The 13,829-nt window shown below is 27.9% G+C and overlaps 1 protein-coding gene across 2 annotated transcripts; it reads right to left on the bottom strand.

The window, feature by feature from the left end:
* Positions 1–6,250: 6,250 nt before the first annotated feature.
* On the bottom strand, positions 6,251–12,573 carry LOC123264948 (protein spaetzle 5). 2 transcript variants are annotated; one of them, XM_044728482.1, is made up of 6 exons: positions 12,056–12,573; positions 10,259–10,425; positions 8,656–8,871; positions 8,225–8,353; positions 7,927–8,157; positions 6,251–7,132 (listed from the first exon to the last, which is right to left on the bottom strand). In XM_044728482.1, the coding sequence occupies exons 1-6, from the start codon at positions 12,083–12,085 to the stop codon at positions 6,961–6,963; spliced, it is 945 nt and encodes a 314-aa protein (XP_044584417.1). In that variant the 5' UTR covers positions 12,086–12,573; the 3' UTR covers positions 6,251–6,960. The 2 variants fall into 2 exon arrangements, with proteins under 2 accessions (XP_044584417.1, XP_044584427.1); XM_044728492.1 differs by lacking the exon at positions 12,056–12,573 and adding an exon at positions 10,613–10,797.
* Positions 12,574–13,829: the final 1,256 nt, after the last annotated feature.

Below are 13,829 nucleotides of genomic sequence, written 5' to 3'. Positions count from 1 at the left end.
AAAGCCAATTGATCGCAAGCACTACTTATATTATTACGCAATAATAAACAACAAAACAACTGCGTAGGTAGAGAAATATATATATATATATATATATATATATATATATATATTCAGTGCAATATATTATTTCATCATGCTCCCTCTTATTTCTGACCCTCACGCGAAGTTGAGTTGAATTTTTCTCGCTACAGCCTTTTTCCTATTCTCATTTCTCTTATCCTCTCGTGATATCCTTGAACGGGAATTCCGAGAGAAGAGATCGACGCAGTTTCGCTGTCATTCACGGCTTAACCCAAATATTCAACCACCTAATACATATAACGCTCATCCCGTGCCAATGTCATCTGTATCTTGCTCCGAACTCCGACGATTTACTTTTTCACTCTCCTACAACTTGTCGGATTTATTACCGGTATTTTTCCTCCTGGAAACAATAAATATTAAAAAATTTATCGAGCTTTTTTTTCCTATTTGCCTTTTTTCATCCCCCTCCTTCTCTTCTTTCTCTCTTTTTATATCAATATTTAATAATAAATGAGTAGTGAAATAATTTATTCATGAGCATTTTTAATTAAAATTGTTAATTTAAAAGCATTGAATAATTCGTGAGCTATGAGCACACTGAAAAAATAAAGTGAATTCGATTTAAGATGAAAATTCTAGAGCCAAAAAATTATTCTGAAGAGTTTGTTGTTAATTAACATAAAAAATTATTGAATTTTCCATTTAAATCAAAACGATAAAACTCTTTAAGATGAATTTTTTTGATTAAAGAATTTTTATCTTGAGTTAAGTTAATTCTATTTTAAGTGTAAGAATAAGACTAAAGGATAAGAATGAAGCTGAGGTTGCCAGATCTCCATAAGAAGAATAAAACTCAACAATTCTTAAGAAATTAATTTCACGTGAGTTACTCTTTGTTGGTGTGCCTGTAACAAGTGCTCGAGCTGGAAGCGACTTAAAGTCTCACTGAAAAAAGTTCTTGTACCCGAGAAAGCTCCGGGAACTTATAAAACAAGAGCTCGAAGTAGAAATGAACGCGCTCGCGCACAAGGGTCCTCGAAAAATACGCTCTTACGCTGTAAGAACAAGCAAAAGTCCTCTCACATCACGTCCTACATCCTACATCTGTATATTTATTCCTCCTCTCGACTTGCGGGGACACTCCATACCAGAACTTGCAGGACGTAATTGTACATACATATATATAGGTACACAAAGTGCGTAACCCGGTAGAGCCTATTAGCGCGATAGAGCAGAGCGAAAAATATCTCAGGACTCATTCGGTCTCGCTCTACAGAGTGTTCTGGAGTATTGCGTAGGGGTGCGCGAACGCATATAATATAATAGAAGCCCTTCAGGCATCCTTGCCCTCCAACCCCTTTACCTCGTCCAGGGTATATTCACCCATATGCACACTGTTAAATCAATCTATATACATATTCACACATTTCTATTATATGCATGATACACTGCATATATGTACAGAGCACGTGCATTGCGAGCTATTACTATCACTGTCCTAACGATGATCAATGTACGTCACAAGTTTTTTCACTTACTGTGGTATGCGTACTTACCCTCGCACACTGAATCCGCCCTTCGGCAGGTGGGGGATACCAAAGGGGAGGGCTTTCTGATTAATACCAAAAGTGCATAAATATATCCACGCTGCACGAGCATGTGTGCATATGAATCAGGTATAAGTATTGAAGTACTTCTATGGAAAAACGCATTCAATTGCAACCGATAGCTTTTTACGAGTTTTTACCCTTGATGCTTTTTTTTTTTTTTTTTTTTTTTTTTAAATTAAAATAGACTTTTTCTGAGAATTAATGATTTTTTAATGAGGATACAGTTTTACCGATGTATTAATTATAGCTATTTCTTTTAATAAAATATTTTAATGATAAATATTTTATTTTATGAAGGCTTAGACTTTTTTTCTGTTATTGTTGCATTTTTTAGTGCTTTTTAATTAATTAAACATAATTTAATATTTTTTTCGACAAAAATTTTTTTGTTAACATATTTTATTTTTATTAATTTAAAGTGTAAACCTTTTTATTAAAAAACAATGAAAGAAAAAAATTTTAGAAATTTCAATGCACGGAAAAAAGAAAACTCGAAAAATTACAGTATATAGTGCAACGTGGCGCTCCGTGATGAAAACTGGAAAAATTACAGTTTTAGATTATAATTATTAGGGGACGGACGGGCAAGACGGAGAGGGCGGCGGGTAAAATGAATAATCGTTTTAAATCGCTGGTCGGTCGATAGAAACATTTTAGACTGCAATCTATCAATCTATTATGTAACTACACTTATCGTTATCGATAAAGCATTGATTTGCATATTTGTGGGAATTTTTTTTTATAAATATTGAAATTTAAGAAAAAAAATAAAATTTTAAATCGTAAGTATACAGTAATAATTTTAATGTTGTTAAGGACGATGCAGATTTGATTTTTTTCTTCATATTCAGGACGCGGTTGATATTTTTGCGACGATTGTTTTGATTGAAATGTATTTTCCAATCAGTATTCGTTTTACGCGACCTGAGTATTCATTTTGCCTGCCCTGGTAGGGCAAAACGGATAATGTTGACTTTTTTTTTTTTTTTAATTTCGAAGAAGAATTTCTTTGTTATCATTTTTATTTTACTTTAATTATAAACTTCAGTTACCCAAAAAATTATTAGCCAAAGTTAAGAATGGATATGATTATAATATATATTTGTTATTTTATTTTTAAATTAACATATCCGTTTTGCCCGTCCTTCCCCTACATATTTTATAAGAATGACATTATAGAATGTAATATTTACATTGAAAGCTCTGAAAATTAATATTCAAAGTTTGAATTTAGAAAAATGTTATTTCGAACTGTAATTTTTCTAGTTTTGATTACGACGGGACCGATTTTACATTTTATACTGTAATTATTCCTGTTTTCTTTTTTCCGTCTGATTATGTTTTGAAATGAATTTAATTTGTGAAAAGTATAATAATTTAAAAAAGAACTATTTAAATCATAAATTTTTAAAAATTGTACAAAAAATGAAAAGTGATTAATTTGTAATTAAATTGAAGAAAAGTTTGTTATCGTTAATTAAAATAAAAAAATGACTTGCAAAGGCAAAGAAAGTAATAGTCGAGTTGTGTATTTTTAACTCGAGAGTAAATCGTCCTATTTTCCAAGCCTTTGATGATGATGCTCATTGGTTTGTTCACCTCATTCTTAAAGCTCCAACACTGTATCCGCGGTGATCCCCTGCCCTGTTATTCTGTACAGTTCTCTGCAGTGCCTCATACTCAGTAGAGAGTAGAGGCTCTACTCTACTACGTGCTATGCAGAGTCCTTGGTTGCGTGTACGTCGGGATAAAAAAGATTGTGCGAGTGAAGTGGCATCGTTGCGACCCGGACTCTCGAGCTTGGGCGCCCATCTAGTGGAAAACGGCGAGGGTCGCCAAAGTAAAGCTCTACCACGGAATCGCGGAGGTGACCGATGCGTAATAAATAAAATAAAAGCAAGCTGGGGTTCTTTCACCACCACCATTTTCCCCGCCGCATACATACATACATACATACGTCCATAAAAGCAATAATAATAATAAGTAGTTTAAGTTATGTGTCACTCGTTTCCTCTTTTTCTATCTTCTAAGTGAATTTTATCGTTCACCGAGTTTTTCCGTACGAGAAAACTTAACCCGGTTTTTTATCTATTCTATTTTTAATTTCAGTGCATAAAAAATTTTCACATATTAGTCATTCATTTATTGGTTAATTAACATAAAAGACAATTTATAAATATGTTTATATGTAATTATGAAAAAGTTTTAATAGTTTTTTGTCACAGTTTTTGCGCTGTAGAAACTTTTTATTATTTTAAAAAATATTTTATGTAATGAGATGATGGAAAATATTACAAAAGAACTTCAACTCCATCTGTAGGTTGTGGTCAGTATCACCCGAATAAGTTTTACCATCCGGCAAAATATCAGATAGTTCTAAATGGCGCTACCAAGTTGGGTTTACCCTGATAGCCACACTTACTATAAAAATACTTGTAGTATAGAAAGTTTGGTCAAAGTTAACGTTAAGTTCACTCCAAAACTTGTACAGTAAAAGTTATATACAATTTGTGTTGAAGTTGTATAGTAACTTAACGTTAATCTACTGCCGCAATTTGAATCCAAGTTTTAACCAACTTTTAATCTATAAAAAAGTTATTGTTAAGTTAGAATGATTTTTTAATAAAAAATTACTGTAAAATTCATAGAAAAATTAATGTTACTTTAAGTTATATTTATTTGGACCTTCAAGTTGATTAGCAAACCATGATTTAAAAAAGTTTTTTGCAAGTTAATTGTCAATCACTTCTTATAAAAAACTAATGAAAAATAATAGGACGATCAAAAAAATTTTAATGCTTTGTAAATAATTTTATAAAAGGTTTCAGAGTATTTCTATATTCAAGAAAATTAAACATCACATAATTTCAGATATTTATTTTTATTAATAAATTATTAAAACATTTTTTTACATTTTTAAAGCTAAAAATGAAAATTAATTTAGCTGGCATTTGATAATTTTAGGAATTTTTTTTTAACAAGTAAATTATGGTAAAAAATAATTAGAAAAAAAAATTGACATGTAGAAATTTATAAAAATTAAAAATGCAATTTTTTATAAATAATTTTTTGGAACAAATTTATTTGTTAAAAAAAAATTACAAAATAGTCAAGTGATTGCTAACTTCAATGTCATAGCTAAAAACAAAAAACTATTAAATTAATTCAATTCACTCACTTTATATTCATAATTGCAAATACAATTTTACATTTTATACATTATAGAAATATTGTGTCAGGTAAGGTAAAAGCCCCAATAGATGATCACGTACCAGTATATGATCACTCCATGTATCTGTATATCTATATTCACAAGTATACTTATATATAGGTATACAAATACATGGAGTGGTCATATACTGGTACATGATCATCTATTGGGGCTTTTACCTTATAAGTGACTAAAAACATAATCTCGACGTCTGTCTCAGATGGCTCATTTGATAATGAGCTTCGCTCGTAACCAGACAATTCGGGTTCAACTCCCCGGTTTAACCATCAATTATTGATTTTTTTGTCACGTCAGTAGTAAAAAATTTTTACTGTGCTTCGTTTTTTTACCGATAAATTACCTACCGATGTAAAAAAGAGACAAATTCTGATAACCTGCCATATTAATGAGTATTTTCACTCGTTTTGTCCAACTTCACTAAAAGTTCACATCAAGACTTTTACTACAACATTTTGATAAAAGTTAAAGTCAATTTCCAGCCCTAGATTGTATAAAAGTTGGATTGCAATTTAACGTTAACTTTTATAATTGGATGGCTATCAGGGTATATTAAAAAATTTTCGCCAATTTGTTTTGCTCATGATAAAACAGAAGTAATAAAAATATTTAGACGGAGCTTTTTCATTGAAAAAAAAAAGAAAATTACAGTTTCTTAAATTAAAAACAGTAAAAATTATTTATCCGATAATAATTTATAATCATCTACACTGAGAAAAGAAAATACTTTTTCTAAATTAACAATTTCTTGGTTTAAGAAATTCAATGACGATCAAATATATTATTATTATTAATTATTAATTTCTGAAGAGAAGAGCATCAATATTTATCTTTGAATAGTAAATAAACAAGAGAATAGCTTTATTTAAATTAAGTAAAAATTATTTCAATCAATTTAACAAGTTTTTGAGCTAAGAATATATATTCTTGAAAATTTTCAAGAACATGAATTCTTGTATCAAGAAAATTTTCTTGATAAAAGTATTTTTTTTTTCTCAGAAGAATTTAAATTCCACAGGGAAAAAGTTAAATATCATAAATAATGACCAATCTGTAATAAATTCTACTCCAATTATTAAGATTGTGATTTTAATAATTAATTTTTTATTTTTAATAGTATAATTTTACAATCATTGGTTATTGTTTGCTACTTATTTAAAACAGCAATTTTTTTTTTTTTAAATACACAACACATGATTAAAATTCTTCGGTTGACTTATCATCATAATTCTAAGAATTGTAAAATGTAAGAATTGATTGTTCAAAGAATTAAATTTTCTTAATAATTAATTTTATTACATTAAAAAGTTTGTTTTATACATTGAAAGAAAATATTATTATTACTGTAAAATATTTATATTTTTCAAAGCTTGCTCAAAAAACTGTAATAAAAAATAACTTTCATTTTTTATAATGGCAATATTAAAAATTATTATTTGCTCAGAACTGAAAGCAACATCTTAATTTATTTATGCTTGTAGAGCACTTAACTTACAAATATAAACATAAAAAAAATTAATAATGAATAAAATAAAAGTAAAATGATTGATGACACATCAGTTTGGATATTGACTTGTAGAGTGACTCATTACAAATACAAATTATGACTGTTTTTGTTGGCGAAAAGTTGTCGAGTCAGCCTAATGCTCGAGAATTATTATTACTATTTTTGTTATTATACAATAATAATAATTATTATTATGAATGTTACTCAGATAAATTTCAACAATAGAGCGAACGTTGAAATAATTCAAGTAATAGCAGACTTATTGCAAGAAAGCAACCGGTTCAGTGTCATCACTCATGTATTATTCATCTTCCGCTCAACACCTTTCTCTTGGGCCCAGATATCCGCGAGTCATTGCACTGTCTGCTTCACACTTTGCAGGAACACGTTCGGCCGGAAATGCATTTAAAAAAATAAAACAAAAAGGGAACGATAAAAATGGTCATTATGTAATTTTACTTTTTTTTTGGACGGAATAAATTTTCTGGCGTTTCGGCTGTGGACTCCGGAATTTCTGAGCCAGCTTTTCGGGAATAAATTTACATTTAAATTTACAATTATAGTAATAATAAATGGTGAAGTTATTGTTAAAAGTTAGGAGTAATTAGACACGAACAGCCGTGAGGAATCCAGAAGACGTCTGTGTAAAGGCGATCGCCGGAACCTTCTAAAGCTACTAGACGTTTTTGGACGTACTTTTGCTCACACTTGCTGGTGTATCCTAATGGCAAGCTGCATATTCCATTGCAGGTTGTTGTTCTGAAAATTTTTAAATAACTTTAATTTGCAGCAGGGTTGCCAAAAATAGATTTTTCTGATAAGTAATTTTTTTATTTAATTAATAATTATATTATAGATCGTTAATTGAAAATTAATTGAATTTATAATGTTTTTTAAAAGTGCATCATGTAAATTGGCGAAATTTATTCATTTTTATTTAAAAATTAATAATTAAAGCTTTTTCTTAATTTATAATTAATAAAATTTAATTAATGAGTTTATTTTAAATATTAATAATTGAAATACATTTAAAAAAATTCATAATTTAGTTAATTATAATTATTAATTTTATTTTAAATAAAAAATGTCAAATTTTTATATTAAATAATACACAAGCTTGATTTGTAGTAAATTATCAAAAATTGAACACAAATTAATTTTTTTTTTTAAGTTATTAACATAATTGCTAGCAATCTTTTTTAAGCGCATGTATTATTGTGGTTTCGTTATATTAAAAGAATACAATGAATTTTTTAGGTACAGCTGTCCTATTACTGCTGTTCAAATATTATTGTACTTGAGCCGACAAAAATAATGTATCGTCATAGTCTAATTATTGGTTTTAGTTACTTAATTGCTCTATTTTATATATGTTTACACTGAAAAAATGTAACAAAACAAATGAAATTATAAAATAAGTACTAAAAATTGAACTAAGGCTAATTCATTTTTTTTTTTTTATATCAATCAAAATTGCCGAAATATTGTCGTAATCATTTGTATCGATTCTATAAAACGAGAATAAAATTTTAATTATCAAACAAAAAACTTACCGGCAAATTTCACTTTTAATTAATTGCGAATAATTGTCACGTGTATGAGGAATATTTACGATGTACATCCAATTCCCTTTATTATTCAATCCAGCTCGTGGTGTAATGTAATTCGACTCAGTGGGACAAAGATCTATGTCTTTGGGGTTCGCTTGTCGTTTCTTGAAATTTTTTTGAGCGACATCTAAAAAGGAATTTTCGCGAATTGAACGCCCAGTTTGGTGATCTTGTCTGAAAATATTCAGTGAATAAAAATGAAATTAATATTATTGTTATTTTTAATGGTAGCAAAAATTACCCAACTGGCGCCCAAGGCTCCTGATTGAATTCGTAAGAATTTGACTGCCTGGAGTTTTCTGTTTCCTCTTTCTCGGTAGCATCTGCGGTAAATTGGTTTATTTGAGGTACAGGTAGAGGGTACATGTACCTGAAAATAAGTCAGATTATAATAATTAGAATTATAAATTTAATTAAAGTAAAAATTATATCATTGATAAAAGTTAAATATACATTGTTAAAAAATTAATTTAATTCAAAAGAAAAAAATCTAGAACAAAGAACGTCATTTTGAATCAAGCAGAAATTTTTCTAAACTAACAAATTTAGTTGATTTTCTTTGATTCAATCATTTTCTTTTTAATTTAAAATGACTCAAATTTTCGAAGGGATATTTTTGGTTCAAAAGATTTTTTTTTTAATCAAATTAAATTTTTTATCAATAAAACTTACCCCTTGTCAGAAGAATTAGTTGGCTGAGAAGGAAACGGATATTGAGGTGCTAATAAAGTGACAGGTTGGTAAAAATTTTGGACTTCTGGTTTTGGATAATCGTACCCACTGTACTCAGGCTTCAGTTGGTTTGTAATAAAGTCATTCTGCGCTTCATCTCCGAGTATTGTTGCAAAGTTGTAGGTGCATTTTTCGACCAAAAATTTAATCAATTGCCTGTATTAAAAAATTTTGTATTATTGACTTTTAAAATCAAAACAAAAAAATTTATTTTAAAATTCTGTAAAAGAATTATTCAAAACTATGACATAAAAATTAAAAAAAAAATGCAAGTTAAGAAAGTGAAGTTAATTATTAAAAATTCTTGGTAATCGGTAATGTAAATTTGAACGACTGACGACTACTCATTACAATCGAGGATAAAAGCTTATAAATAAAATAAAAAAGTAGTAATAGAGTTTGTCTTTAAAAACAAACTTTCTCTGGATACTCAGGAGACAGAATCACGTCAATAGGTCGTAATTCACATGTTTAATTCATAATCCACGCTTGTTTTCTAATTCGCGTTAACTGTTATTTATAAATACACATCTTCCGCTATACTGGTCTAATATATTATCATACCATTTAAAAACTTCTGTAGTATATTTTAGTCTATTTTATTTTTGAATCAGCATAAATAAAGTAAATATATTTCTAGTCTAAATGGACATGACCTCCAATTTAAATGTTGTTTTTATTTATTCGCAACACATAAATATAATAAAACACACAACATTCTACCTTTCTTCTTATTATACATGCGCTTACCTCATTACATTTGGTACAATGAATAAAATCTACGTTTCTCGAATATATAAATTTTTTAGAGAAAAATAAATCAAGTTTAATAAGTGAATCAAAAGAAATAATAATAAATGCGGGCAACAGAGAGCTTAACCACCTGTGACATCATCACGCAGTAATTAAAGAACTGTTTTTGGCAATTGAGGAACAGGTGCTAGCACTAACCTACTTAAGAATATTATTTAATTTTAATTGCGATAAATTAAAATTATCAGACGAAGTAATTAAAATTAAATAGTTTTTTATTATATCACACTGTAAAAAATTTGCCGAATAGATTATTTTGAATTTTTAGTCAAATTCACTCCGAAAAGCATTTTATTTATATTTTTAATAAAAAAACAAAAAAAAAAAAACTAATTTTTTATCGTTTAAAAATTGTAAAATGCGTATTTTTTTTTTTATTTTTTTTGAAAATTTAATATTTTTCAAAACTTGAATTTTTCCTATATTGAATGAAGAAAAATTTTTTTTTATTTGAATATTCTTATACAGATCAAAAAAATTGACTCATAAAACTTGTTTCAGTTAAATAAAAATTTTTTTATCCAAAAATTCCGTACTCGGATTTTTTTTTGCTTAAAATCCACATTTACTCCGAAATCACTTCGTTGAAAAAAAACTCTCGACTCACTCCTTACACGAAGCATTTTATTGCTTCAATTCCGTACTCCGAGTGATGAGAGTAAAATTCAATCCTGATTTTTTACAGTGTATATGTTGGAAAAAATAAATAAAAATAGTGAAGTTATATTACTGAGGATAATGATCGAGCGACTCGCAGAAGGTTTGTCCAGGCTTGGCGCAGCGAGGCGTATGCCCAGGCGGTGCAGGCACGAAGGGCTCGTAACGAGGTTGATAGGGACACCCGTAGGAGTCGCAGGGTTGCCGCCAATTGCCCCTCGCGACGTTCGCCACCAGCATCTGTAACACGTAATGTAACGGATAGTTCAGTACTTTACTATTAAATATACAGCAGTCAGTCATCCAAGAAAACAAGTAGGTAGTTGGAGTACATCTAGTACCGGAGAAAAGTTGCGTGATTGTGCTCAGCTGAGCATAAATTTTCGCCGAGGAATTAAGATCATTACCGTCGACAAATTAAAGACACGTTTAAATTATTTTCGCTTGTTATCTATTAAATTACTGCTATTACATCGGATTATGTTTATTGTTTCATCAGCGCACTATTTTATTATCAATACCTGTTATTATTTCAACTATTTACTGGACCCTTTTATTATTGGTGTAATTGTAATTGCTTGTAAGACAATTGGGTATTGATTTTTATTTGTTAAATTTAAGAGGTTATGATTCAGCTCCTATTCATAAAATTTATCGTAGCTTTTTTTAATCCTTATTAATATCTTTTTTTTTTAATTTGAAACATAATTTTTTTTACTCTAAAAATTTTAGTTTTCAAATATATATTGCATGAATTTTTGTCAATAATTTACAATCAAAAATTTTGAATTCAATATAAAAAAAAATCAGTTAAAAAAAAGCTTCTCTTTTTATAGATTTTCAACTGTTATAAATTATCGAAATTTAGTACACTAAAAAAAATTAAACGACTTGAGATTAAAATTATTGAACACAGAAAATTATTTTGAAGAGTTTAATAATTTTGATTCAAGAAAAAAAATTTAACTAATTAATTTTTTTTGTTTCAAGTTAATTTTACTTGATTTTTGTTTAAGAATTTTTATTTTAAATTGAACTCAACTTTTATCCATATAATAGACAAATTTTAACTATATAAATTTTTGTAGTGTACAAACTTCATAATTATTTTTTTACATAATTTAAATTATTAAATTTCAACAAATCAATCACATACAAACATAATTTTTCTTACCGACAAAAAAAATTAAATTTTTCTCAATTAATTATTATCTATTTTTCTTTACAATAAATTTACTAAAGCTCCGTTTTTTTATAATCATAAAAAAGGAGATTAATTTATCGTAAATAATTAATTTTCTACTCTTTCATACCAACGGGACTCATTATCCCCTTATAAAAATATCAATTACTAAAATTAAATATTGCTTAATAAATAACACCAATTATACTTTACAACCGTAATTATAAATCTAAACTCCAATGATGTAGAAATAATTGAAATGTAATTTCATCAAGAGATTGGTATCAAACTCGAGTAATATAAAAATAAAAAAAATAAAATTAACTCTCTCTACCAAATAAAATAAAAAAAAATTGCATATTATATATAATAGACCGCAGGCTTTTTAAAACCCGCAATCCATCTAATCGCGTATAGAACGATTAACACGTTCGTCAGAAGTCAGCACAATCACTGGCTCTATTATCGTACAGCCGACTCACAAACAAACAGCCTTAATAATAAAAAAAAAAAAAAATAAAGATAAATACAAAGCCATAAGTAGACTTTCATGTACTTTCAAAAAATACATTGATAACCATCAATTCTAATGCGCAATAACGCTCTGCTCCGCTGCCTCTATATCTGCAACAAACCCCAAGAGCCTCTCCATCTAATCACTCACAGTAATAATTAATTAATCCTTACCAGCGTCGACATAAACGTCAAAACTCTCATTGTAATTTCTTGAATTAATATTGCAAAAATATTGAATTTTATAAAATCATACAAAGGAAAAAATAAATTTATTGCACATTATTTTGCAACTTGTCACTTTTATTAACAGGAAGACAAATGAGATCAGAGATTAATTAATCAGCATATTTATTATTATTGGTAATTATTGTTAATTACTCACTAATTTTCACAGATAAATATTAGTATTTATTAAAAATTTTTGAATTTAAGACACGTGGTCTGAAGTTTGAATTTAATGTGGATTGACTCGACTCGCGCCTAAGAGGAAGAGGACGAGACTGGACGATTTGGAGTCTATCGTAGACATGTACAAAACGTTTAGTTACATGAGAGGTGCGAGAGAGCATGTATATATATTTAATAAACATCAGGAGGGGCTCGAGAATATAATACAATATTACTTTCACTGGTCAATGTAGATAAGATTTTTTTAGTTATTATTATGTAGTAATGTTACTCAAATAAATATTTAATGAGTCACTAGTCATTGATGCCCTTGTGTTCGAATTCGCTACAGATCTCAAGTGATTCATGACCTTGTTTCATTTTAAATTTAATTGTTTTCAGTTTCAAAAACTCGATATAATTTAAAATGTACTTGAATGTGCAGCAGTGGTTAAAGAATAAAGCACAAAGGAATAAATTTAACAAAAAACTTATTAATTTCAGACGTGAATAATGCCCAATGACATGTGTATTTAAATATTAGATTATCAAGTTACAGATTACAGATTTGTACGTGACAGCTGTGTATGCAACTGCAGATGTACTAGATACCAGTAGCCTGGAGCTATTATTTATTTTGTTTGGGTTATTCATATTGTATGTGAGTACGCTGTTAAAAAAAAAGAAGCTATTTTTTTTTACTAATTATTCGAAGCAAATTTCTGTGACGATATTTTACTTTTTTAATAATAATATATGTCTGGTAATGAATTTATTTAAATAATTTTTTATCTTTGTAAATGGACGTCATATAATTTTACAAATTTAGCTGTGTAAAAATATAAAAGACGGTTTGAATTAAAAATATCATTTTATCTACTAAAACTCCGCAAATTTGTTTTAAGATTACGAAAATTTTTTCTAAAAAATTTGGTTTTTTATTTTGTAAAAAAAAGTGATTAATTTTAATAAATTGATTTTAAACTTAAAAAATAATGTAATTTTTACTATGCATTAATTATTAATTTTTTTTTCGTAAACTCGATATTTAATTTAAAAATTTAATTTGTATACTAAAATGTTTCTAAATTTATAAAATTTTTTAACTTGTATGTATTTTTTTTTTTTACGTTGCTGAAAATATTTTTTGCATATATATTATGTGGTAATAGTTGACGATAATGGTGATGATAGATGATGAATGTTTATTATTTTTATTTTGTATAAAGCCGAAGTTGAATGGAATTATAGTCAAGTTAAAATGGACTGTTTAGTTTGTCACTTGTTGCTTTGACATTCAGATTTATTTAAATGCAATCTAAGACAAATGTACAATGCTATCTGATTAATCTTCATCGGATCTCTTTAGTTTATTTCCATTCAAGCAGTGAATAGACGCTGCGTTGATAAACGGCTCGCAAGAATTCATTTATATTATATATAAATCATTTTTGTTAAACAATTATTTTTTATTGCATGTTACCTTTTCAATTTTATCTAATTTGTTGGATAAAAATTTTATTAATTTAAATCATTTTTTTGAAAAAAATCAAGCTTT

The sequence above is a fragment of the Cotesia glomerata genome, linkage group LG1, assembly GCF_020080835.1.
Source record: "Cotesia glomerata isolate CgM1 linkage group LG1, MPM_Cglom_v2.3, whole genome shotgun sequence".
Classification (NCBI taxonomy): domain Eukaryota; kingdom Metazoa; phylum Arthropoda; class Insecta; order Hymenoptera; family Braconidae; genus Cotesia; species Cotesia glomerata.
The sequence above is the reverse complement of the archived record's forward strand: the minus strand, read 5'-3'. Positions and strand labels throughout refer to the sequence as shown.

What these genes read in the sequence shown, in the direction of transcription:
- LOC123264948 (XM_044728482.1), bottom strand. Translation starts at nt 12,085, where the DNA reads ATGAGAGTTTTGACGTTTATGTCGACGCTG. An exon ending in TGACGTTTATGTCGACGCTG is followed by an intron (nt 10,426 to 12,055) that starts GTAAGGATTAAT and finishes TACGTGTTACAG; the next exon opens with ATGCTGGTGGCGAACGTCGC. An exon ending in TCGCTCGATCATTATCCTCA is followed by an intron (nt 8,872 to 10,258) that starts GTAATATAACTT and finishes TTTTTAATACAG; the next exon opens with GCAATTGATTAAATTTTTGG.